This window comes from Fukomys damarensis, unplaced genomic scaffold, assembly GCF_012274545.1.
Source record: "Fukomys damarensis isolate Sample0158 unplaced genomic scaffold, DMR_v1.0_HiC HiC_scaffold_26, whole genome shotgun sequence".
NCBI classification, from domain to species: domain Eukaryota; kingdom Metazoa; phylum Chordata; class Mammalia; order Rodentia; family Bathyergidae; genus Fukomys; species Fukomys damarensis.
The window spans coordinates 34082682-34101631 of NW_022900938.1; the positions used below are offsets into that span (position 1 = coordinate 34082682).

Below are 18950 nucleotides of genomic sequence, written 5' to 3' on the forward strand. Positions count from 1 at the left end.
AAAAAGAAAAAAAAAAAAAAAAAAACAAACAAACCCTGAAAAGAAAAAAAAAACCAAACACAAGGGTTTAAAAGAGACAAGGATTGGGTCCAATCAGATGGCCAGAATATTGAAATTATCAGATAAGCAATTTTTAAATTTATGATTAATATGCTAAAGGCTCTAATGGAAAAAAAGTTGATAATTTGTAAAAATGGATTATGTAAGCAGAAAATAAATGCTAGAAATTAAAAAAACACTATAACAGAACAGACAAGGCTGCCATGGGCTTTTTAGTAGCCTAGACATGGCTAGAGCAAGACTCTTTGTGCTTGAGGATATGATACTTAAAAGCTTTCAAAGTGAAAAGCAAAGAGGAAAAAAAGAACTGAAAGAGACAAAAATATCCAAAAACTGTGGAACAACTATAGAACACGTACTCGTGATGGGAATATCAGGACAAGAGAAAAAGAAGAAACCCAAACAGTACTTGAAGCAATAACTAAAAGTTAAATCAATGTTAAATCCCAAACCACAGATCCGGAAAGCCCTGAGTACATCAAATAGAATAAATGCCTCCCAAAACTACACATGTCATATTCAAACTTCAGAAAATAAAAGATGAAGATGAAAAAATCTTGAAGAAAGCCATGGGAAGAAAAACACCTTGCTTATAGAAGGGCAAAGATAAGAATCACATATTAATTCTCCTCTGAAACTGTACAAACAATGCCATGCATGGTGGTGCACACCTGTAATCCCACTTATAATCAGGTTCCTCTGGGAGGCAGAGGCAGAGGCATCATAAGTGTGAGTCCTGGGCAACTTAGCAAGATCCCATCTCAAAATAAAAATAAAAGGGGCTGGAAATGAGCTCAGAGCAAAAGCCTTAGTTCCATTCTCTGTGTGAGACAGACAGACTACAGAGATAAGGAGAGAACCTAGGTAAACAAGAAGAGAATAATGTGAAATACTTAAAGTGTTAAGAGAGAGAGAAAAAAAACACCAACCTAGAATTCAGACTTCATTAAAATGTCCTCTAAAAGTGGAGGAAAAATATTTTATCACACAAGCAAAAATGAAGGGAATTTGTTGCCAGTAGACATGCCTTGCTAGACATATTAAATGAAGTTCTTCAGAGGAGGAAAGTAACGTAGAAACAAAGATGCACATAAAAAAGGAAGAGCATTGAAGGATGAGTAAATGAAGGTAAAATAAAAGCTTGTATTTTTCTTATTCATTCAACAGATAACAGGATGCTCAAAATAACAGCAACAATGCAATTTATATATATTAAATATAAAGGTACTTTGTGAATAATGATAGTAATTGTATATCAACATATTAATAATATTATTTATATATTAGTTCTGTATAAATGAGATAAGAGGGACTTTGGATGGTTATGATGTGTCACTGTAGGAGTTTATTGATTGTAACAAATGTGCCCTCACAGTATAAGACATCTAAGGCAAAGGAGATTAAGTACAAGATCAAAAGGTGACAATATGGTAACTCTCTGTACTTTCCACTTAATTTTTCATATTTTATTTTTGTAGTACCGGGGATTGAACTCAGGTCTTTGAGCTTGGGAGGCAGATGCTGGAACCACTGAGCTATATCCCTGCCCATAATTTTGCATATTTTAAATTTGCAACAAAGATTTTAGTTTTTCAATAAAAATATAAAGATTCATGCAAAATGGAGTTAAAACAAATTAAATATTTTTGTGTGCACAAAGCATCAGTTAAAAAGTTTGTTTAGGAATTGGTGACTTTCCATAGCTCTAAATGAGATGTATCACAGTTCACTTATTAGAACAGTGTTCTTGTTCTACAAATCTATGAATTATCAAGTTGAAAAGAACCATAAAGTTCCATGTCTCACTATACTGCCAAAAATAAAATAAAAGCTCAGGTAGTGTTTCTATATACTTTGGAATTTTGTTAGGAATGTCTATACTTGTCAAAATAAATTAACACATTTTGAGTAGAAAAAATTGGGGGTTTCTAATGTTAACTTCCTTAGGGCATATTTAGATGTCTCAAGTCTGGAATTGAAGCAGAGCTCCTTGTCATTCATAAGTTTCTGCTGTAATTTATTTGAGTGGCACTACTATTTTTCTCTTTTCCCTGAAGCAAAAATAATACCATGATGCTCAGTTTGGCTGCTCATGCTGATTGACATTGAGTAAATTGTCTCTGAATAAGATGAAAATGTAAATCTTTTTGGAAGAAAATAGCAATATAAAAGCCCCTGTGTTTTCCTTTTTCTTTAAAATTGCAGCTTGTAGAAACACTACCCTAAATCACATTTTCTTTCCTGCCTGTCACAAAAGAATCCATTAGCTTGTGCCCCATGTCAGAATCTTAATCCAGCATAAACTGACTTTATGAATTGACCACTGAACAGGACGCCTGCAGTTTTTTATAAACTCGGCCAAGACTCCCTTGAATCGTACCAGTAAACTATGCAATTGGTGGGGCAACCATAGGTCTGCTGTCTTTTTCAACTCTGTATTATGCTTATCAAATAGTATAATGTACCAACACTTACCCATCACCACACCTCAGCAAGGATCAATTCACGTCCAGTCTTGTTTCAGTCTTACCCCTCCACTTCCCATACTTTCTATAGCAAATCCAGATATCATATTGTCTCATACATAAATATTTCAGTATTATTTCCAAAAGGACTTCTTTTTAAAAAACATGACAATACAATTATCTCATAACAGAGTAGATGAACTAAAAATCTGTAGCATCGTAAATCTTCCATTAGTGCTCAAATTTCCTATTGACCCTTACTATGAATGTTATATGTGTATTTCACAGTTTATTTCAATCAAGATAGTTTATTTAGATAAATTTCACTCATTGCAATTGATTAATAGGTCTCTTTTTTTAAATTTTGGAACCAAGGATTGAACTTGGGTCCTTGCGTTTGCAAGGCAGGCCACCAAACCGCTGAGCTAAATCCCCGGCCCAGATTAATAGGTCTCTTAAAGTCTATTTAATATCTAGGTTTCCTAGCTCTAGTCTTTTCTTTTTCTTCAAATGTATTTGTTGATGCAAATGGATTGTTTAGCCTATAAATTTTCTTAAATTTTATGCTTGTTGACTGTATCCCCATCGCACTGTTTAATGTATTGTTCTTTTTATTTTCCATAAAAATCAACATTTTTTTCTCTTAAAAAGTTAGAATCAGAAACCTGATCAAAATCAAGTTTTACTTTTTTTGTCAGATCATTTATTTATCTTTTTGGACTTTATTTATGTATTTATTTATTTATTTTAGTACTAGGGATCAAAATCAGGTCCTTGTGCTTGCGACGCAGGCGGGGTTCTACTGAGCTAAATCCCTGGCTGTGACAGATCATTTCTTGGATAGTTTTATTGTTCTATCTGGAAGAATATAATGTTCAGTTTTCTTTTTGTGCTATTAACAATTCTTAATGACAAATGCATAGATCCAACAATTCTGTTTTGTTTTGTTTTTGTTTGTTTGTTGGCAGTGCTGGGGATTGAACTCAAGGCCTTGCACATGCTAAGCAAGCATTCTTCCAGAAAATTATATCCAAACCCTCATTAGGAGGTGTTTCTTCATTTACAGCTGGAATGTTTCTAAAAAGAAGTAATTCCCTCTGATCAGTAGCTTGGTTACTTTGCACATGATTTTTTATGGAAAGCAGAATACATACTCAGTACTTTCTCTTTGCTAGTTTTTAAAATGATTGTCTTTGTTATTATCCTCCAGCAGTGACGAAGGAGAGGATTACAATTTTTTTAGCATTACTGTGAAGTAAGCATTTTGAACATATTTGATGTATTTTAATTCATGCAGTTATCCTTTTCATTGCTCAAATTGCCCAGTCATCCTGAGAGGCAGCTCCTTAAGGACTACCTCCTAAGTCCTTGGGATGTGACACCAGTAGCTTTTGATAGCATTCTTGCTGTCTGGTATCACATGATATAAATTTCTGCTCTAGATCTTGAGTCATCTATTTCATCTAGGAGCGATGGATCCAGGGGAAATGGTATTATTTCTATACACCATCTGAACATATGGGTGTTCACTGTGGGTTTCTAATTCTTGGCCATTTTAATTGACAGACCTAGAAAGTGTGTGTGTGTGTGTGTGTGTGTGTGTGTGTATGTGTGTGTGTGTCATGAGATACTTTTTAAGTTCAAGCTGATATTTTCAATTGAAATTCAGGACCAAAATTTTTACTTAACCTGTCTTTTATCTGTACTTCCTTTCTTTCAGACCAAAATTCTCTGTTCTCAAGATACAAAAACTTTTATTGTTATTACACACACACACACACACATGCACACACACAACAACCACGACAAACGGACTCTGTGGTCTTTGGTATTTTGAGAGAAGTAAAACATTCAGATGAAACAAGAAAAATGATTTTGATAGAAAATCAAAACGGGGCACAGTTTCTCCCGTTGCTCCAAATCAATGGAAATCAACCAAGGACAAGGAAAACCCAGTAGAAGAAGTCAGACTTGTTTTCTTGAAAGTACCCTACACATAGTGAAGACTAAAAAGCCTGTTAGGTCAGCTCGCAACTAGACAGAGCAATCTGTCTTAAGGCTTATTAGAGTTCTGAAAGGAACCACCATATAATGAGGACAAACTCAGCCTTGTTTCTAAGCACTTTTTGAACATTTTCATATCTTTTCATAATCATATTAAGTAACTGACATACACAGTAAAAAAAATTAAAGGATAGGAGATCTTCAAGGAAATCCTGTGGCCAAACAAGAGAAAGAAATTCTAACAGGAGAAATAGCACTGCATGGAGAAAGAGGAGCATAATTCACGATGAACTCACTCATTCATTCAGCTGCCTTTATGAATGTCCATGCACTCTGTACCTTGATACTGTCTCACAATAAACTCAAAAATACCTGTTAAAACCCTGAATCAAACTGTCACAAAATAGGTGAAGTTGACAAGTTATTAAACCTCTGTGCTTCCGTTTTTTCTATCTTCAAAGTGCAAGTATTCTCACCTTGTCTCAACAAGCTTTTGAAGTTAGGTAGGAGAAAGGCTGTATAAAATGCCTGGTAAGGTACTTGGTATATGTGCAGGATGTTATGAAAGCTCCCTGCCCGAAGAGCCTCACTTTTCTCTGAAGAAGGAGAGAAGGAAAAGGGAGAAACTAAGTGGAGAGGGTAGAGGACTTGAGAGGTGAGACTGAGAGAGCTCTTGCAAGCAATGGGAAAATAACTGAAGAGATTCAAGCAAATTAATTATCTAGAGCTAGTGGTGGCGAACCCATGGCACACATGCCACAGTGGGCTGTTTCCATCACTGAGAGCTCTAAAAGGTTGGCCATCACTGGTCTAGAAGCATTGGGGCTCAACATGGTTCCCTCCTTCCCTAAGGCCACAAATCAGTTTGACTGGGTGATTTATATCTAGGTGCTTGACTCAGTAGGTGCTTTCCCAGCTCAGTTCACTTTCTACAATTAGATGATTTTGTCAGATGGAAGAGACTAGAAGACTGAATTAGAATTTCTTAATTTCATTAAGTTTTCTCAATCATGTTTGAGGGAGAATAGGTGGGAAGGAGACTTGATTGAAATGTGAGAGTCACCATTGAGAAAAAGGATGCTAGTCATTCTTCTCCAGTGGGCAGTGAGTTGCCAAATGTAAGAACACATTTTCTGGGAGAAAAGCTGCCTCTGCTTTTTTCCCACACCCCTTCCCTTATATTTGGCTTTGCAAGCATCCCCATGAATTGGCTTATAAATTTGGTTTATATCTCCCTTAGCCCTGCCTTCCTTTATTACACCACTTTACTGCTTCTTTGGGGCTGAGACTCTAAAATCTGGGTCAAATGTTCCATTAAGCTAACTGCTTTAGAAAACCAATAACACTCTTGCAGCACTTTTCATCTTCAAGTAGTTCACAAACATCTCCTTCTTCACTAATGAAGATGAGTTGAATATCTATAGCATCTAAAACCAAGGCTATTTAATCATTGTCTGATATGGGGAAGTAAGACAAAATGCAAGACCAACAAAAAAGTATATTACATTTTAAACTTGCTGATTCAAACTTTTTAAAACATTCTTTCAACGCGCAGGCAGAAGTCATAGCACAAAATCTCAGTTTTTGTAATGAAAACAGCCTTAAGATGAATAGCAAAACTTTAGGGTTGAGTTTAGTTTTCCCTATCTTATGGAGTGCTTTTGAATACATTGTTTCATTTGATTTTCATGAAAACTCATGACAAGAAAATTGTTGTCCATGTATTTTAAATAAGCTTCATTGTGGATAATTAACCTGTTCAAGTTTCAAGTTACTAAGTATTTGTTCTGGGACTTAATTTGGAGCGTACATTCTTTCTTTCAAGGAGGTTTTCCACCTAAGTGGTGCCATAAATGCCTCTTTAACAAACAAAGGAATCAAGCAGGGGTGCACATTTCCCTTCCTCTTTTAACTAGAATAGTTCCACAAGTATTTTACATCTGGGGCTTCCATGTAGCTCTCTATAGTTTAATTTCATTGCACTGAGCATGCAACATCTCCCCTATTGCTCATGAGCCAGCTAGATTGTGAGCTGCATTCCAAAATTACACTCAGCAAGCTTGCAAAGCTTTGGTCGTGGCAGAGGTGGTTGCACACTGTAATCTCTCTCCCTAGCCTTCTCCCACAAACCCTCCATCTTTAGTACTAACCAGCTATTCTCAGCCCTTGGAGATAGCTGATAGTCCTGTATGCACCGACTCTCTTTCAGCTTCTCTTTGCTCTATTTGACCCATGCTTAGTGTGCCTCCTCTTTTACAGCTGTCCGTTCTCTCCTCTGTGTGTCACTGTGATGCCTCAACACATGGGCACACGGGACTGGAGCTTCCTGTAAATAGGGACTATCTTGTTACCATGATGTCTAGTGCCTAACACTTGCGGCAAACCCAGGATTACTGAAGTCATAAGCATCCATTCTTTAGCTCTTTCATCTTGCTTTTCTCACACCAAACTCTGTTCCATTCCCTCTCTTTAATCTTTCTGTGAGCATAATACAACCAAAACATGGTTGGAAAAGATCAAGCTAGTTAACTGATAATTTTTTAAAGTTGAAACTGTCACTTCTGAAGGGAAATTAATCAAGATAAATATTTAATACCAAGTGACTACATTTTTTAAAAGTATCTCTAGGTTCAGAATCATCACAAGACTTCACATGATTCTTCCATTATAATTTGTTTTTTTATAAACCCACCTTGAAAACTTAATTCTCTGTCAAAATTCAAATCAGATGTCACTTTCAACAATCCCTCACTGATATCTCCAGGAAAGCACCATCGCCCCTCCTGAGTTCCGAACACACCTTTACTGTACATTTCACAACTGTGTTTACTGCAGTTGATTGTGTATATACCAGTGTTTCACACTAAATTGAGAGGTTTTGTTTTGTTTTGTTTTGTTTCATCCATTCTGTGTAGCAGCTAATCAACTGCCTACTCAGGCATGTTACTTTTCTGTGGTTGTCAAATGTCAATTTAATATATTGATTGGCCACCCCAAATGCAAGAAAAACTAGCTCATTTTTATTCAATTTTAATCTATTTTTAGAATAGGACTGTTTTTCACTAAAATTTGAAGGGCTCTTTGTAGCTGTCTTATGAGTAATATCGGTTTTTCTGACAAAATTAAGACTCTTAATTTGTAAATTGTTTCTGAGAGAAAATATGTCTCTTGTTCCACAATGTTCATCAAACACAAAAAAGTGAAGTTTTGTTCATAACTACACAGTATATTACTTTTCCCAATATTTTACACGGACTGAGAAGGCCGGGGAGGGGAGCCATATTTCACTAATTCAGGAGCCATTTGCTTCCTATTCCCTGGTGATTGCTCTTGTTCCTGTCTGCAGAACTTTTTCCCATTTCAAGAATTTATCTCATTCTCCCATGGTTTATAGCTCAACATTTGGTTCTGAGTTGCATACCTTGTGTCCATGAACCCATTGTATGTAAGCATTTTTCTTTGTTGAAGCTAGTTCTACGAAAATGAGCTCCAAGCACTTTTCATTGTTGATTTTTCACAATGGAATTTCAAAGCACAGCTCTAAGCTATGGAGGATATTTCAGTTTCACCTAGGAACTGCTCCCAGTTTCCCTTCTGTTGTCATCTGAGCTAAAACGTAGACAATGTCCAAATTTCAGGCTTCACAGACTCTTTTCTCGTTTCCATCTTCTATTCTTTTCTCCAGAGATGAAGAGAAATGAGATAACCGTGCCAATGAACGTCCTTTTTAATTTCTATTGTTCTTGTCTGGATGCTTCATTATGAGATGTCAATTATTCAACACTCCGAACAGAGCTGTCTTCAAAATGACAAATGTTTTAGTCATGTGGTGTTAAAAATGCTTATTTTCTGTTTTTAGGCTACAGCGGTGGCTGTGTTGCCATGCGAGGAAGTAGTCCACTGGGTCGCTGGGAAGTGAAGGACTGTACACACTTTAAGGCAATGTCCTTGTGCAAGCAGCCAGTTGAAAACCGGGAGAAAACAGAGCATGAAGAAAGATGGCCCTTTCAACCCTGCTATTTGGACTGGGAGTCAAAGCCTGGCCTGGCCAGTTGTTTCAAGGTGATACTGAGATTACTTAGGCGTTCTCAACAGTGCCAACATTATTTCAGTCTGATTCATGTATCAAAACTTCCTCTGTTCCAGCACCTTTTTTTCCAAAGCAATGCCTAGCAAATAGAAGGCACTTAATCACTTTTGCTGCCTGTCTCTGTCCTTTCACTTATACAGTATTCAAACAAGTTTAAGGGAAATCTGGCCCATGTCTGGTGACATTGAAGTTGTCCTCATGAAGACTGATATGTTAACAGAAATACCATGTTCCACTATTAACTCCAGGAAGAGCTCCATGCACTGGTTATCAGTCTGGGGGAGAACTCTGAATTCTTGACCAGTTTTCAGTAAGGCTTTTAGCTCTGGCAGGTTTTGCATAAACTCAGCTTCCAGGGAGATCCGGTGAGACAGAACACACACAAATCAGGAAAAATGCCCTTAATATTCACAGATGGGCTTCAAGAAGCGCAGGATCTATGGTGGGCTGAGCCCCCAAGACTCAGGAAAGCTCTCATCTGCACATGCCCCACTTTGCACCACAGTGCAGGGGCTCTGAAAGGTCTAGTTTTTACACCTCTGGTTTTTTCACTGAAATCATTGGACTAAAGCATTGCAGAACATCTTGTTCCTGAAGGAATAAAGCCAGTTCCTCCTTACCTCAGGATGTTGTGCTTTTGATACATTCTGCCCCACATTTGCAATCAAAAGGGAAAGGGGCTGGGCCAGCCAAGGTCATTTAGAGGCCTGTCCTATAATTAATTGTGAGGCCCCAGTCAATGTTGTCCTTATTGCCAAGCACATACCAAATAAAGGAGGTCAACATTCACTGGGTATTACTTGTCAACTCACGAATAAAGTATTTATGGAGCAATATAATTCTGAAATGAGGATAGATTTTGTAGCTTGACACCTAACAGTCAAACAAATCCATACATTCAGTTAATGTGTGTGTTTATATATGTATATATGAGGGGGGAGGGAGAAAGAGAGGAGGTCTCTTATTTGAAATGCTTGAAGCCAGAAAGAAGTTCTTTGGATTTCAGATTTGGGAATATAACGACAAAGGAGATGCAACTTAAGTCTGAACACAAACCTCATTTGTATTTCATATATACCTTATACATGTAGACTGAAGATAATTTTATACACTATTTTAATAATTTTGTGCTTAAGACAAAGTTTTATATATTGAACCATCAGAAAGCAAAGGTATCACTTTCACAAAGGTTTTTGGATTTTTAAAGCATTTCAGATTTTGGATTTTCAGATTAAGGATGCTCAGCACACATATACAAACACACACACACACACACACACACACACACAAAGTGTATATGTCCATATACATATAGATAATATTCTTATAGAAATGTCTATTTGCAAATCAGGTTTAGGGCCTAGATTTACATGAGTTCCTATAATCTTCTTATCAGGAATACATTTTTCAAAATACTGTTTTTATGTTTGGTTTATTCTACAAATAGAGATTTCCTAAATCCTAGAGAATGTTCTGTAGTAGCTGGGTACATGCAGAGCAAGATGAAGATATTCTAGCTTCATAGATGATTCAGCTTGTAGATGACATGAAACAACTATGCATGAACTCCATTTAAATTTGGACATATAATCTCCTATGTTAAACTCATAGGCTCAGAAGTTACCTTACAGAGTGGTAAGTTAAACCTTAGAAATGAATAAAATGAGGCCACTGAGATGAAATGATTTACCCAAGATTACAATTATTTATTGGCAGAGTTGGAATAAATCCCTAGTCTTGAGACTCCTGGTGTAGTGTTTTTTCTACTCTACATCATTCCGATGTGTCAACAAATGCATGGTGTGTTTGACGTGCACAGTGGTAGGATTTATGAATTTAGAGTGATTTGGGAAGAGGTTCCCAGAGGAGGCAAGTTTTGACATATAATTTAAAAGATGGAAAGGCTATGCTGTGTTCCACAAGGCCCAGAAAGCTATTCATTCTGGTCTTAGCAAATCAGAGCTCAGTGAAAGCTGGCCACAGGGTATACCTACCTGGCTTAAGTGCTGGACAGTAAAAATGAAGAGGGTCAGGATCAGGAGCTCTGGGTCTTCAGTCTCTCCTCTGGCTTTTAAATAAAGCCAGAAGTACACCTTCCATTCAACCTTCCATGAGACTGCTGAGAAGCAGCAGAAAACAGATACAGCTGTTCCACTGCACCTGCCACTCAGCCAAAACCCAAAGACCCGCCCTAAGCTCCAGGTCCCATTTCTCATTACTTGCCATGGGTCAGGTTGATTCATGATCATTCATCTAGTTCTAATTTGCCAGAAGGCAATCTGCTGGGGTGGAAGTACATGGATTTTGGAAGCGAGGAATTTTGGGTCTAGTCCCAGTTCTGCTAGTTTGTCACTGTGTGATCTGAAATCCTTAATCTCTCTTAGTCTGGCTTTCTTCATCTCTTGACAGTTATTGAAATAAAAATATATATCAGTGGTAGATTTTATGGGAGGAAAAAGTCTTTGAGGAGCTCCTTTATAAAAACTGTATATTGTATTCTTGTGAATTTGTTGTGAAGATAAAATGAGCTAACAGTTTTACAATGATTACTCATACTCTAGTTCAATAAATGTTATTTCCGTGAGGTCAAGCTCTCAATAAAGTAATAAGGGTTTGGGGATGCAACTAAGAATAAAGCATGTGCTTAACATGTGAGAAGCCCTGGGATCGACCCCTAGCAGACACACAGCCACGAACAAAAATGAAAATCATAATACTGGGTTTTTTGAAGCAGAATTGAATAGCCACACCTTATCCATGATGGTGTTATTTTTTTCTTTTACTCTATAGGTATTTCACAGAGAAAAAGTTCTGACAAAAAGAACATGGAGAGAAGCTGAGGCATTTTGTGAAGAATTTGGAGCTCATCTTGCAAGCTTTGCCCATATTGAGGAAGAAAACTTTGTGAATGAGCTTTTACATTCCAAATTTAATCGGTAATATTTGTCAGTCTTGAATATTTACAGTTGAATATTCTGTCTCCCAGTAATGGCTTCTTTGTGATGAGTATCCAGAATAGTTATTTTAAATTCCAAGTTTTGTTTTACTCTCTGGTTTTCAAAATGATGTCTGATCCTTGGAGCAGAGGGAGCAGATGGCCAGAGAGCTGGTGTCTCTGCTTGCTGACTCATCAGAGTAGCTCCAACCAGGCCTGAAGCTGGAAACTGTGAGGGTTCAGGTAGACCACTCTTAACACAAAGATAGGACAAAAAGCAGCTTTTAATGCCAGTAGCTCAGTGAGTAACTCCTGTCAATCTTGAGAGCCCTGAATAAAAGTTTGTGCTTCTTTATATACTTCTTTTTACATCCATGAAGCTTAATTCCATTGGAGTTTCCTGGGAATAGAGCAAGCAGGATTTGCACAAAGCAGATCAGAGGAGAGGAGAGCAAAGAGTTCTGGCAGGACTTTCTAAGTCTGTGATGCTCCTTTTTGTGACAGATTACAGAAGTTGTCATGGCTACTCAGGTACATTCTACCAAGAGCATAGTTACCTAGTTAACCCACAGTTGCCCAATAACACAGTTAAGCCATAGTTGCCTAATAATATAGTTAACCCATATTGCCCCATTTGCTAAGTATTTTCTATTTTCCAGGAGCTCATGTAGGATTTTTTTTTTTAATCCAGGGACTAAAAAAGAACTAGTCTAATTCCTAATTTTACATTTATTGAAACAATCATTCACTTATTGGTAACATTTGTACTTTTATAGACTCTCCAATTCCATGGAGTTAGAATCTCAATTATGTTCAAAGTGGAAGAAATCTAAAGGTCCTGAGTTAACTTCCACCACACACTATCTCATCACATCCCACCCCAGTGGAATTCATCTACTGTCTGCATAATTCCTTCCCATTTCAGAATTCCCCTTGACTGAGAGAAAGCTCATTCTATTGTTGAACCTGGTTTCAAAAATCAACTTTCTAGTAAGCCTTCTGCCTGCCACCCTCAGTTTGTAGCTAGAGCAATACAGATCAAGCCTTTTGTACTCAAAGTTATTTGAAGGCAGCCACCATCTCTCCTTTTCACAAGTCCTCCCACTGCTTGGCCTGTTGGATATTTTTGTCCACCAGTATACATTTTGGGAGAATCTTTTCTGGCACAGTCACAGTTACAGTACTTATATAACTGGTTGGAGATTCCAACAGGCAAAATCCTGTTGAAATCTGAAAACGTGGTCTAAGGGTGGCATATCTCCAAGGTTCCATATATTCATTTAACAGAAATAAATGTAATGCTGATATAGGGGAAAATATAACTCCCTACCTGCTAGATTTTAGATATGCCAAGTTCAGGTTCCCTGAAATCAAAGAATGAATTCCAAAGGACAATGGAGGTTAAGAGTAGGAAAGGTTTATTGAAGAAAAGGAATTACTCTTGAGAGACAGGAGAAGTCCTGGAAGTACATTGCCACTGAGGCACTTTGTCAGGTGTAATTTATACAGCAAAGTCATAATGTGGGCACAACATGGGTCAAACTACAATCAACCTGTAGGTTTACAAGTATAATTGCTCCACTAATATTGATCCAATAGGGAAGTGGGTCACATAGCAAGGATACATGGAAAGGACAAAGGCATTTTGGTAAATGGATGAGTCTGGATGCTTACCTGGGCGACTGATGCCTGGCTTGACTTCTTAGACAAGGTGGAACTAATTATAGTATAATTCCAAGTTCTTTAGGAAGGCATGGGGGTGCGGCCTCAAGATAAAGATATAGCTCCAGTGGCAATTCTGATGTCAGTTCTTTCTGCTGACTTCCCTAAGAGCCTAGTCCTTCTCTGACTGTATATTACTTTCTGTTTAACTTAGTTGCCTATAATAATGTCAGTAATGTGCTCCAAGCTCAGTAATTCTAGGTCTCAATAAAACACTTGCCCAAGGGGAAAGAAAAAGTATGAGAAAAGGAAAAAATGGATACAAAGTCTCTGTAAATAGGGAAGGGTGAAAAGGGTGAAGGGAGAACAGGGGTAAGGGGGAAAAAATAAGAACCAAGATATATCTTGTAAAAGTACAAGATCCCAGTGATGAATGTAACTATACTGTATACCTAAAAAAGTACCAATAAATTCAATGAAAAACATAAAATAAAATAAAACACTTGCTTGAAACCTAAAGAAAATCCATAACTGTTTTTTGAGGAAAATCCTGGCCTTTCCCATACATTTTTTGTTGGACATTCCCATAATGAAGTTAATATCTAACATCTATCAAATCATTCATCTTTGGCCTTTACAAAAATAACCTTAGAGGAGGAAGTTTTAATAATATCTCCAAATTTGAGTTCCATGGAGTATTTCATGGGAAAAAAAAAGTATAGAGTCAAATGTGATTACAAAACAAGGTACAGTGTTGGAAATTTGTTATATTAGGATAGTGGTGTATCACTGTGAAGGCTTCTAGAAGGAAACCTTGAAACTACAGTTCCAGGGCATGGAGCCCTGTGGTCTCACATGAGAGCTGCTGAACTCAGGATGGTGTTTCTGGTTAAGTTTAGATTAGATTTAAATTATTAGAATGGGGGATAGTCTCCATTGTTCTAAGCTGTGCTGTACTTCATTACTTTATTTTAGCCATTGAAACATATACTGTAATGTTCTGTCCTTAGATTTTAGTAAAGTTTGCCCTATGAAATTGCTACATACAAACTACTTCCCAGTTTCTTTAAGATCAAATATCACTATGTCTTTTCTGTTTACGTAAGTTCTCACCACCAAAATTTCTACTAGAATTTGGTACCACGCATCTATCAAATTATCTATCTTCAGCATCTAATATTCAGCTGTATAATGTATATTTTATTTTTTGCCCCAACCACCCAGGGAATTCAGTTAAATTATGTGTGTTTATTTTAAAATCATACAATTTTAAGAAATTTGATGAAGAGAAAATAAATTTGTCTATGATCTAGTATATGGCAGAAAAACTAAATGCTGAATAAAGCGGGGGAAAGAAATAAAATATTCTCAACACAAGAAGCATGATGTGAATGTCCAGCTTGTGCTGTGGAGATTAATGTACCCAGTTTAACCTTAAGGTGGTCAGTCCCAACTTCTCATAACCTTGAATGTAAGGTTTCATCACAACAATGACGAACCAGACACCAGTGATCACTCAGACTTTCTCAGTTGCATTTGACTTTAATTTATATCATTCTGGCTGAGTAGGTCAAATATCTAAGAAGGAGTGCTTCAGAATAGGCTTGCTTCTCTGCACTAAGGAAAATAAAGCATCTGTCATGACTTCTGAATATTTTAAATGTTTAATTCTTCAAAATTATTCTCAGAAAATTATCTTAGTGAGATGGTTCATTGTACAATTAGGCTTTATTGCTTGATTTATTGAGTACTTTGTGGTTTGACATATTTGTACTCTGCCTAATAGGAGGGAAGATGGTTCTCTGTGGAGCTTCTGGCCAAGTCTAAACCAATGGTGACTGCTGAAGTTAATCTACCATGGCCCCAGCTGATTTGCTGCAGAATTATTTATGTTGGGATTTGAAAAAACCTAAAACCTACTGTGTACCTTTTATTAAATGGGAATCATGGTGATTAACTTTCAGAGAATACATGAACATTAAAAAAAAAAAACAGCATCCAATCAAAGCACAGTAAAGTAATATAACCAGGATAGCAAAGTAGTAAATAAATATTAAAGTAGTAAAAAGTCCTCTAGGGAAAAGTTGTTCCAAAATTTGTTACCATCCTGTTTTCATGTCCATGCTTTGACTGAAAGATATGCCATTCCTGATGAGAAACTCATGTTCTCAGTATGTGTTGACTTTTCCCTAACTGCACATCACTGGTGACCAAATCACACAATCCAAGAGAAACAGAATATAAGTCTAAATCTTCTCACGGTTCTTTTCTCAGCAGAGGGTTTTTCACATAAAAAAATGAAAAATAAAATTGTGATTATTTGATCAGTCCTGACAGTAACATCAACTGTTTCCTACAAACATAAATATTTTAAGGTTTTTAAAAATTTTTTGTATAATGTTGTGAATTTGATGGGAAAGGCAAAGTTTTTGTTTCGTTTCTTCCTAGGACAGAAGAAAGGCAGTTCTGGATTGGCTTTAATAAAAGAAGCCCACTGGGTGCTGGTTCTTGGGAGTGGTCAGATGGAACTCCTGTAAGTATTTCCAAACTGGACCAAACGAGATGAATTGAAAACAAGTGGTCCTAGGACTACCAGAAAATCAACCAAGAGAACCTAGAAATAATAGCCATATCTCCCATGACAAAGCTAAAGCTCTGTGTGGAAAGAATTATTTTGTCAAGGTCCTGGAAAACTTTTCCTAACCAGCTAGTTCTGATACTGTTGCCCTATAGCATCTTATCATGAAAAGAAAAAATAATCTCCAAAAAATTTCCTCCAGCCATCTCCAGTGTGAACTGCCATCTGACAAAGGTGTTCTTTAAAATAATACCATGCTGGGCTGGAGATTTAGCTCAGTGGTTCTGCCGCCTGCCTCTCAAGCGCAAGGTCCTGAGTTTGACCCCCAGTACGAAAAGAATAACAACAACAACAAAAATAATAATGTCATACTTCCTTTACCTCCCCTTCCTTTCCTACATAGTGCCGATCATGTGATCATGCAGCCCTTGTCCATATCACAGTGAAGAAAGAATGTCTTGCTTTTCATTCAGCCTCATACTTGCAAATCTCTGTAAGAGAGAAGACACACTACACTGTTCTTTTTTTCAAGTGCAATGAGGAATTCCCACATTTTCCTCAAGGTGACAGGAAAAACACTGAAGCAATATCCCAGATTGAAGTGGGGGCCATCCCAGGGCATGTGCGAAATCACATTATGGAGTTCCCCCTGTGAAACAGGGCTCCACTAAGAACCTGCATTGAGTGAGTACGCAGCTGCTGTTTATCAAGCCCTTATATGGCTCCATGCACTGAGCTGCACGCCCTCCTGCATGATCTCACTGCATCCTGACAACAGCACTCTGCAGTGGGCAGCAGAATAATTAGTGGTTTGCCTCACAGAATACAGAGAAGAGCCAGGATTTGTATATAGGTTGTTAGATTCCAAAGCTACAATGTTATGATATTCCCCGGATGGCAAAATATCAGTAGCCAAATTTGAAATAGAGAATATAGTATATATTGAAGCCCAGTATATAGATGGAGTTCAAACTTCTGACCAGAATGGGATTTATTTTTAAAAGCTCTATGCTTCTAATGTGAACAAAAATAACAATAGTGATATGCTAGCCAAAAACGATAATAACATCTTCAATTCAATGTTGCCTCTTTGAAAAGGGTACCGGAAATACAGCAAGCAAGATCTTAGAGACCACTCAGGTGCCCCTGTCCCTTTTGCTAATGAAGAAAACAAAGCTCAGAGTGGAAGAGGCATTAAAGACTGTGCAGCACTTGAAAAACAAGGTTTTTCAAGAAAGGTTGAGAGTGCTTCAGTTTTTTTTAATAATAGAAGAAAAATAGATAATTAGGTTCAAAATAAATGAGAATAAGGCCATGAAGCAATGAACTGAGGTCCTCACCACTCCCCTTTGTACAAAATGAATTCAAACCTGCACTATTTTCTGAACTCGCGGTTATAATATTTACATTAGATAAATTTTGCATGATGGTGTACATGTTTGAGGAGGAATATAAATGGTTTCAAAACATCCTTTTTCCAAGTTTTCATACCAATTGTACTTGTAATCCATCCACTCTCTGTCAAGTAATTATTCAATGATTGAGAAGATCCACTCTTTATTCAGAACCCCTATTATGTTAGCTATGTGGCCATTCATAGGAAATGTTGATTAGTTTCTTAATTACAAAGCTTTAGTTATATAGCTTAGATATTAGAAACTAAAAACTTAGCATATATGTAAGAGAATCAGTGTCAAAGGTGACACCCAGATCTGGCACATCCCAGAGCCTCTACATTTACCCAGGATCCCAGGACTAGACTAATCCTGCCAGTTACAAAATAGTGTAAGTTCAAAACAAAGCTTGCATCTTCTTTCTTCCTTTTGGAGAAAGGAGTAGCCTGCCTCTTTTTAAGCAAAAACATCTTTAAGGAAAAAATGCTAAGTACTGATTTGCTTGTTCTTCACAAATGTGGAACAAACTTTAGCTGGAATGACAGCCAGACATTTCTGAAGCTTTCTCTAGAAATCTATAATGATTATGTGTATGGTTGCCTTTTTTTATCTTTTGAAGCTTGTTATGGGGGATTATCATTAAGGAATAACGAACTTCATCTGCTGCAGGTTGTCTCTTCATTTTTAGACAATACTTATTTTGGAGAAGAGGCAAGAAATTGTGCTGTGTTTAAGGCAAACAGAACATTGCTGCCTTCACGCTGTAGTTTCAAACATGAATGGATATGCAAAATTCCAAGAGGTAAACATATTAATAAGATCTTTACTACATGTTTGATTTCTAATTGTATGGCATTTTCCCAAATGAGGAGTTAACAGATTCAAAATCTAAGCACCCTAAACTACAATACCAGAAAACAGCAAAATGAACAAAACCAAAATGAACAAAAAAACAAACCAAAATGAACAAAAAAAAAACCAAAATGAACAAAACTTGGTAAACAGTGTATCATAAGGAAATAAGAGTATTGCACCAGCACAGTATACCAAGTTAATTCATTGAAATAAGTTAACTTTGCAGAATGTTTATTGTGCAAATATAGTGAGAAAGTAACACCACTCTGACATTACAGGGAAACGGAACTACCACACAAGGAATAAATGGAAGCACAGTGTGTGGCACACAGTAGGTCCCCAGCAAGTTTTCTCGTCCTTTCTTTCATCAGAAACCTCTCTGGAGAATCCTCTTCCAGTGTGCTTCCACACAGCACAAAATACTTATCTTTTAAATGTATTTTTTAAAGGTGAAGTTTCATACAGTGTGTCTAGAGTTGAAGTAATTTGACAGTGCATCTCTGAATAAAGATTAGTCAAGGTCATTTGTTTTCACTTTGCAGATACAAGACCCAAGATTCCATCCTGGTATCATTATGGTAAGAATTATTCTGGAAGTTCTCAATTTTTTAGTTCTACAACATAGAAGTGCTAGTATTTACTATGTATTCTCACATTCTCCTAATTGAGTGTCTTGTGTCAATCTGGAGCTAATTTTTTCAAATTATGTCAGTAATTAACACTCAAAGTAATAAAGACAGTTATTAACTATGACTGAAGACTAATAGCATAGCTTAACTCCATTTTCTTGACAGGTCTACAATATATATGTATCTCTGACCTTTCAATAATCGTAAAGTTTTCTTAGATGAGGTAGATCAAGGAAAATAAGCAAATCACATATCTAGTTATGTGTGTGCTTGCCTGT

General features: G+C 36.9%; 1 protein-coding gene across 3 annotated transcripts in view; it reads left to right on the plus strand.

The window, feature by feature from the left end:
* Nucleotides 1–18950, plus strand: part of Pla2r1 (phospholipase A2 receptor 1) — a 116476-nt gene that overhangs the window by 70719 nt on the left and 26807 nt on the right. For all 3 annotated transcript variants that reach the window (XM_010606814.3, XM_010606816.3, XM_010606815.3), the window contains exons 12-16: nucleotides 8389–8591; nucleotides 11410–11555; nucleotides 15665–15749; nucleotides 17858–17990; nucleotides 18586–18621. In XM_010606814.3, the coding sequence (XP_010605116.1) occupies nucleotides 8389–8591; nucleotides 11410–11555; nucleotides 15665–15749; nucleotides 17858–17990; nucleotides 18586–18621 (603 nt within the window). The remainder of the gene's footprint in view (nucleotides 1–8388; nucleotides 8592–11409; nucleotides 11556–15664; nucleotides 15750–17857; nucleotides 17991–18585; nucleotides 18622–18950) is intronic.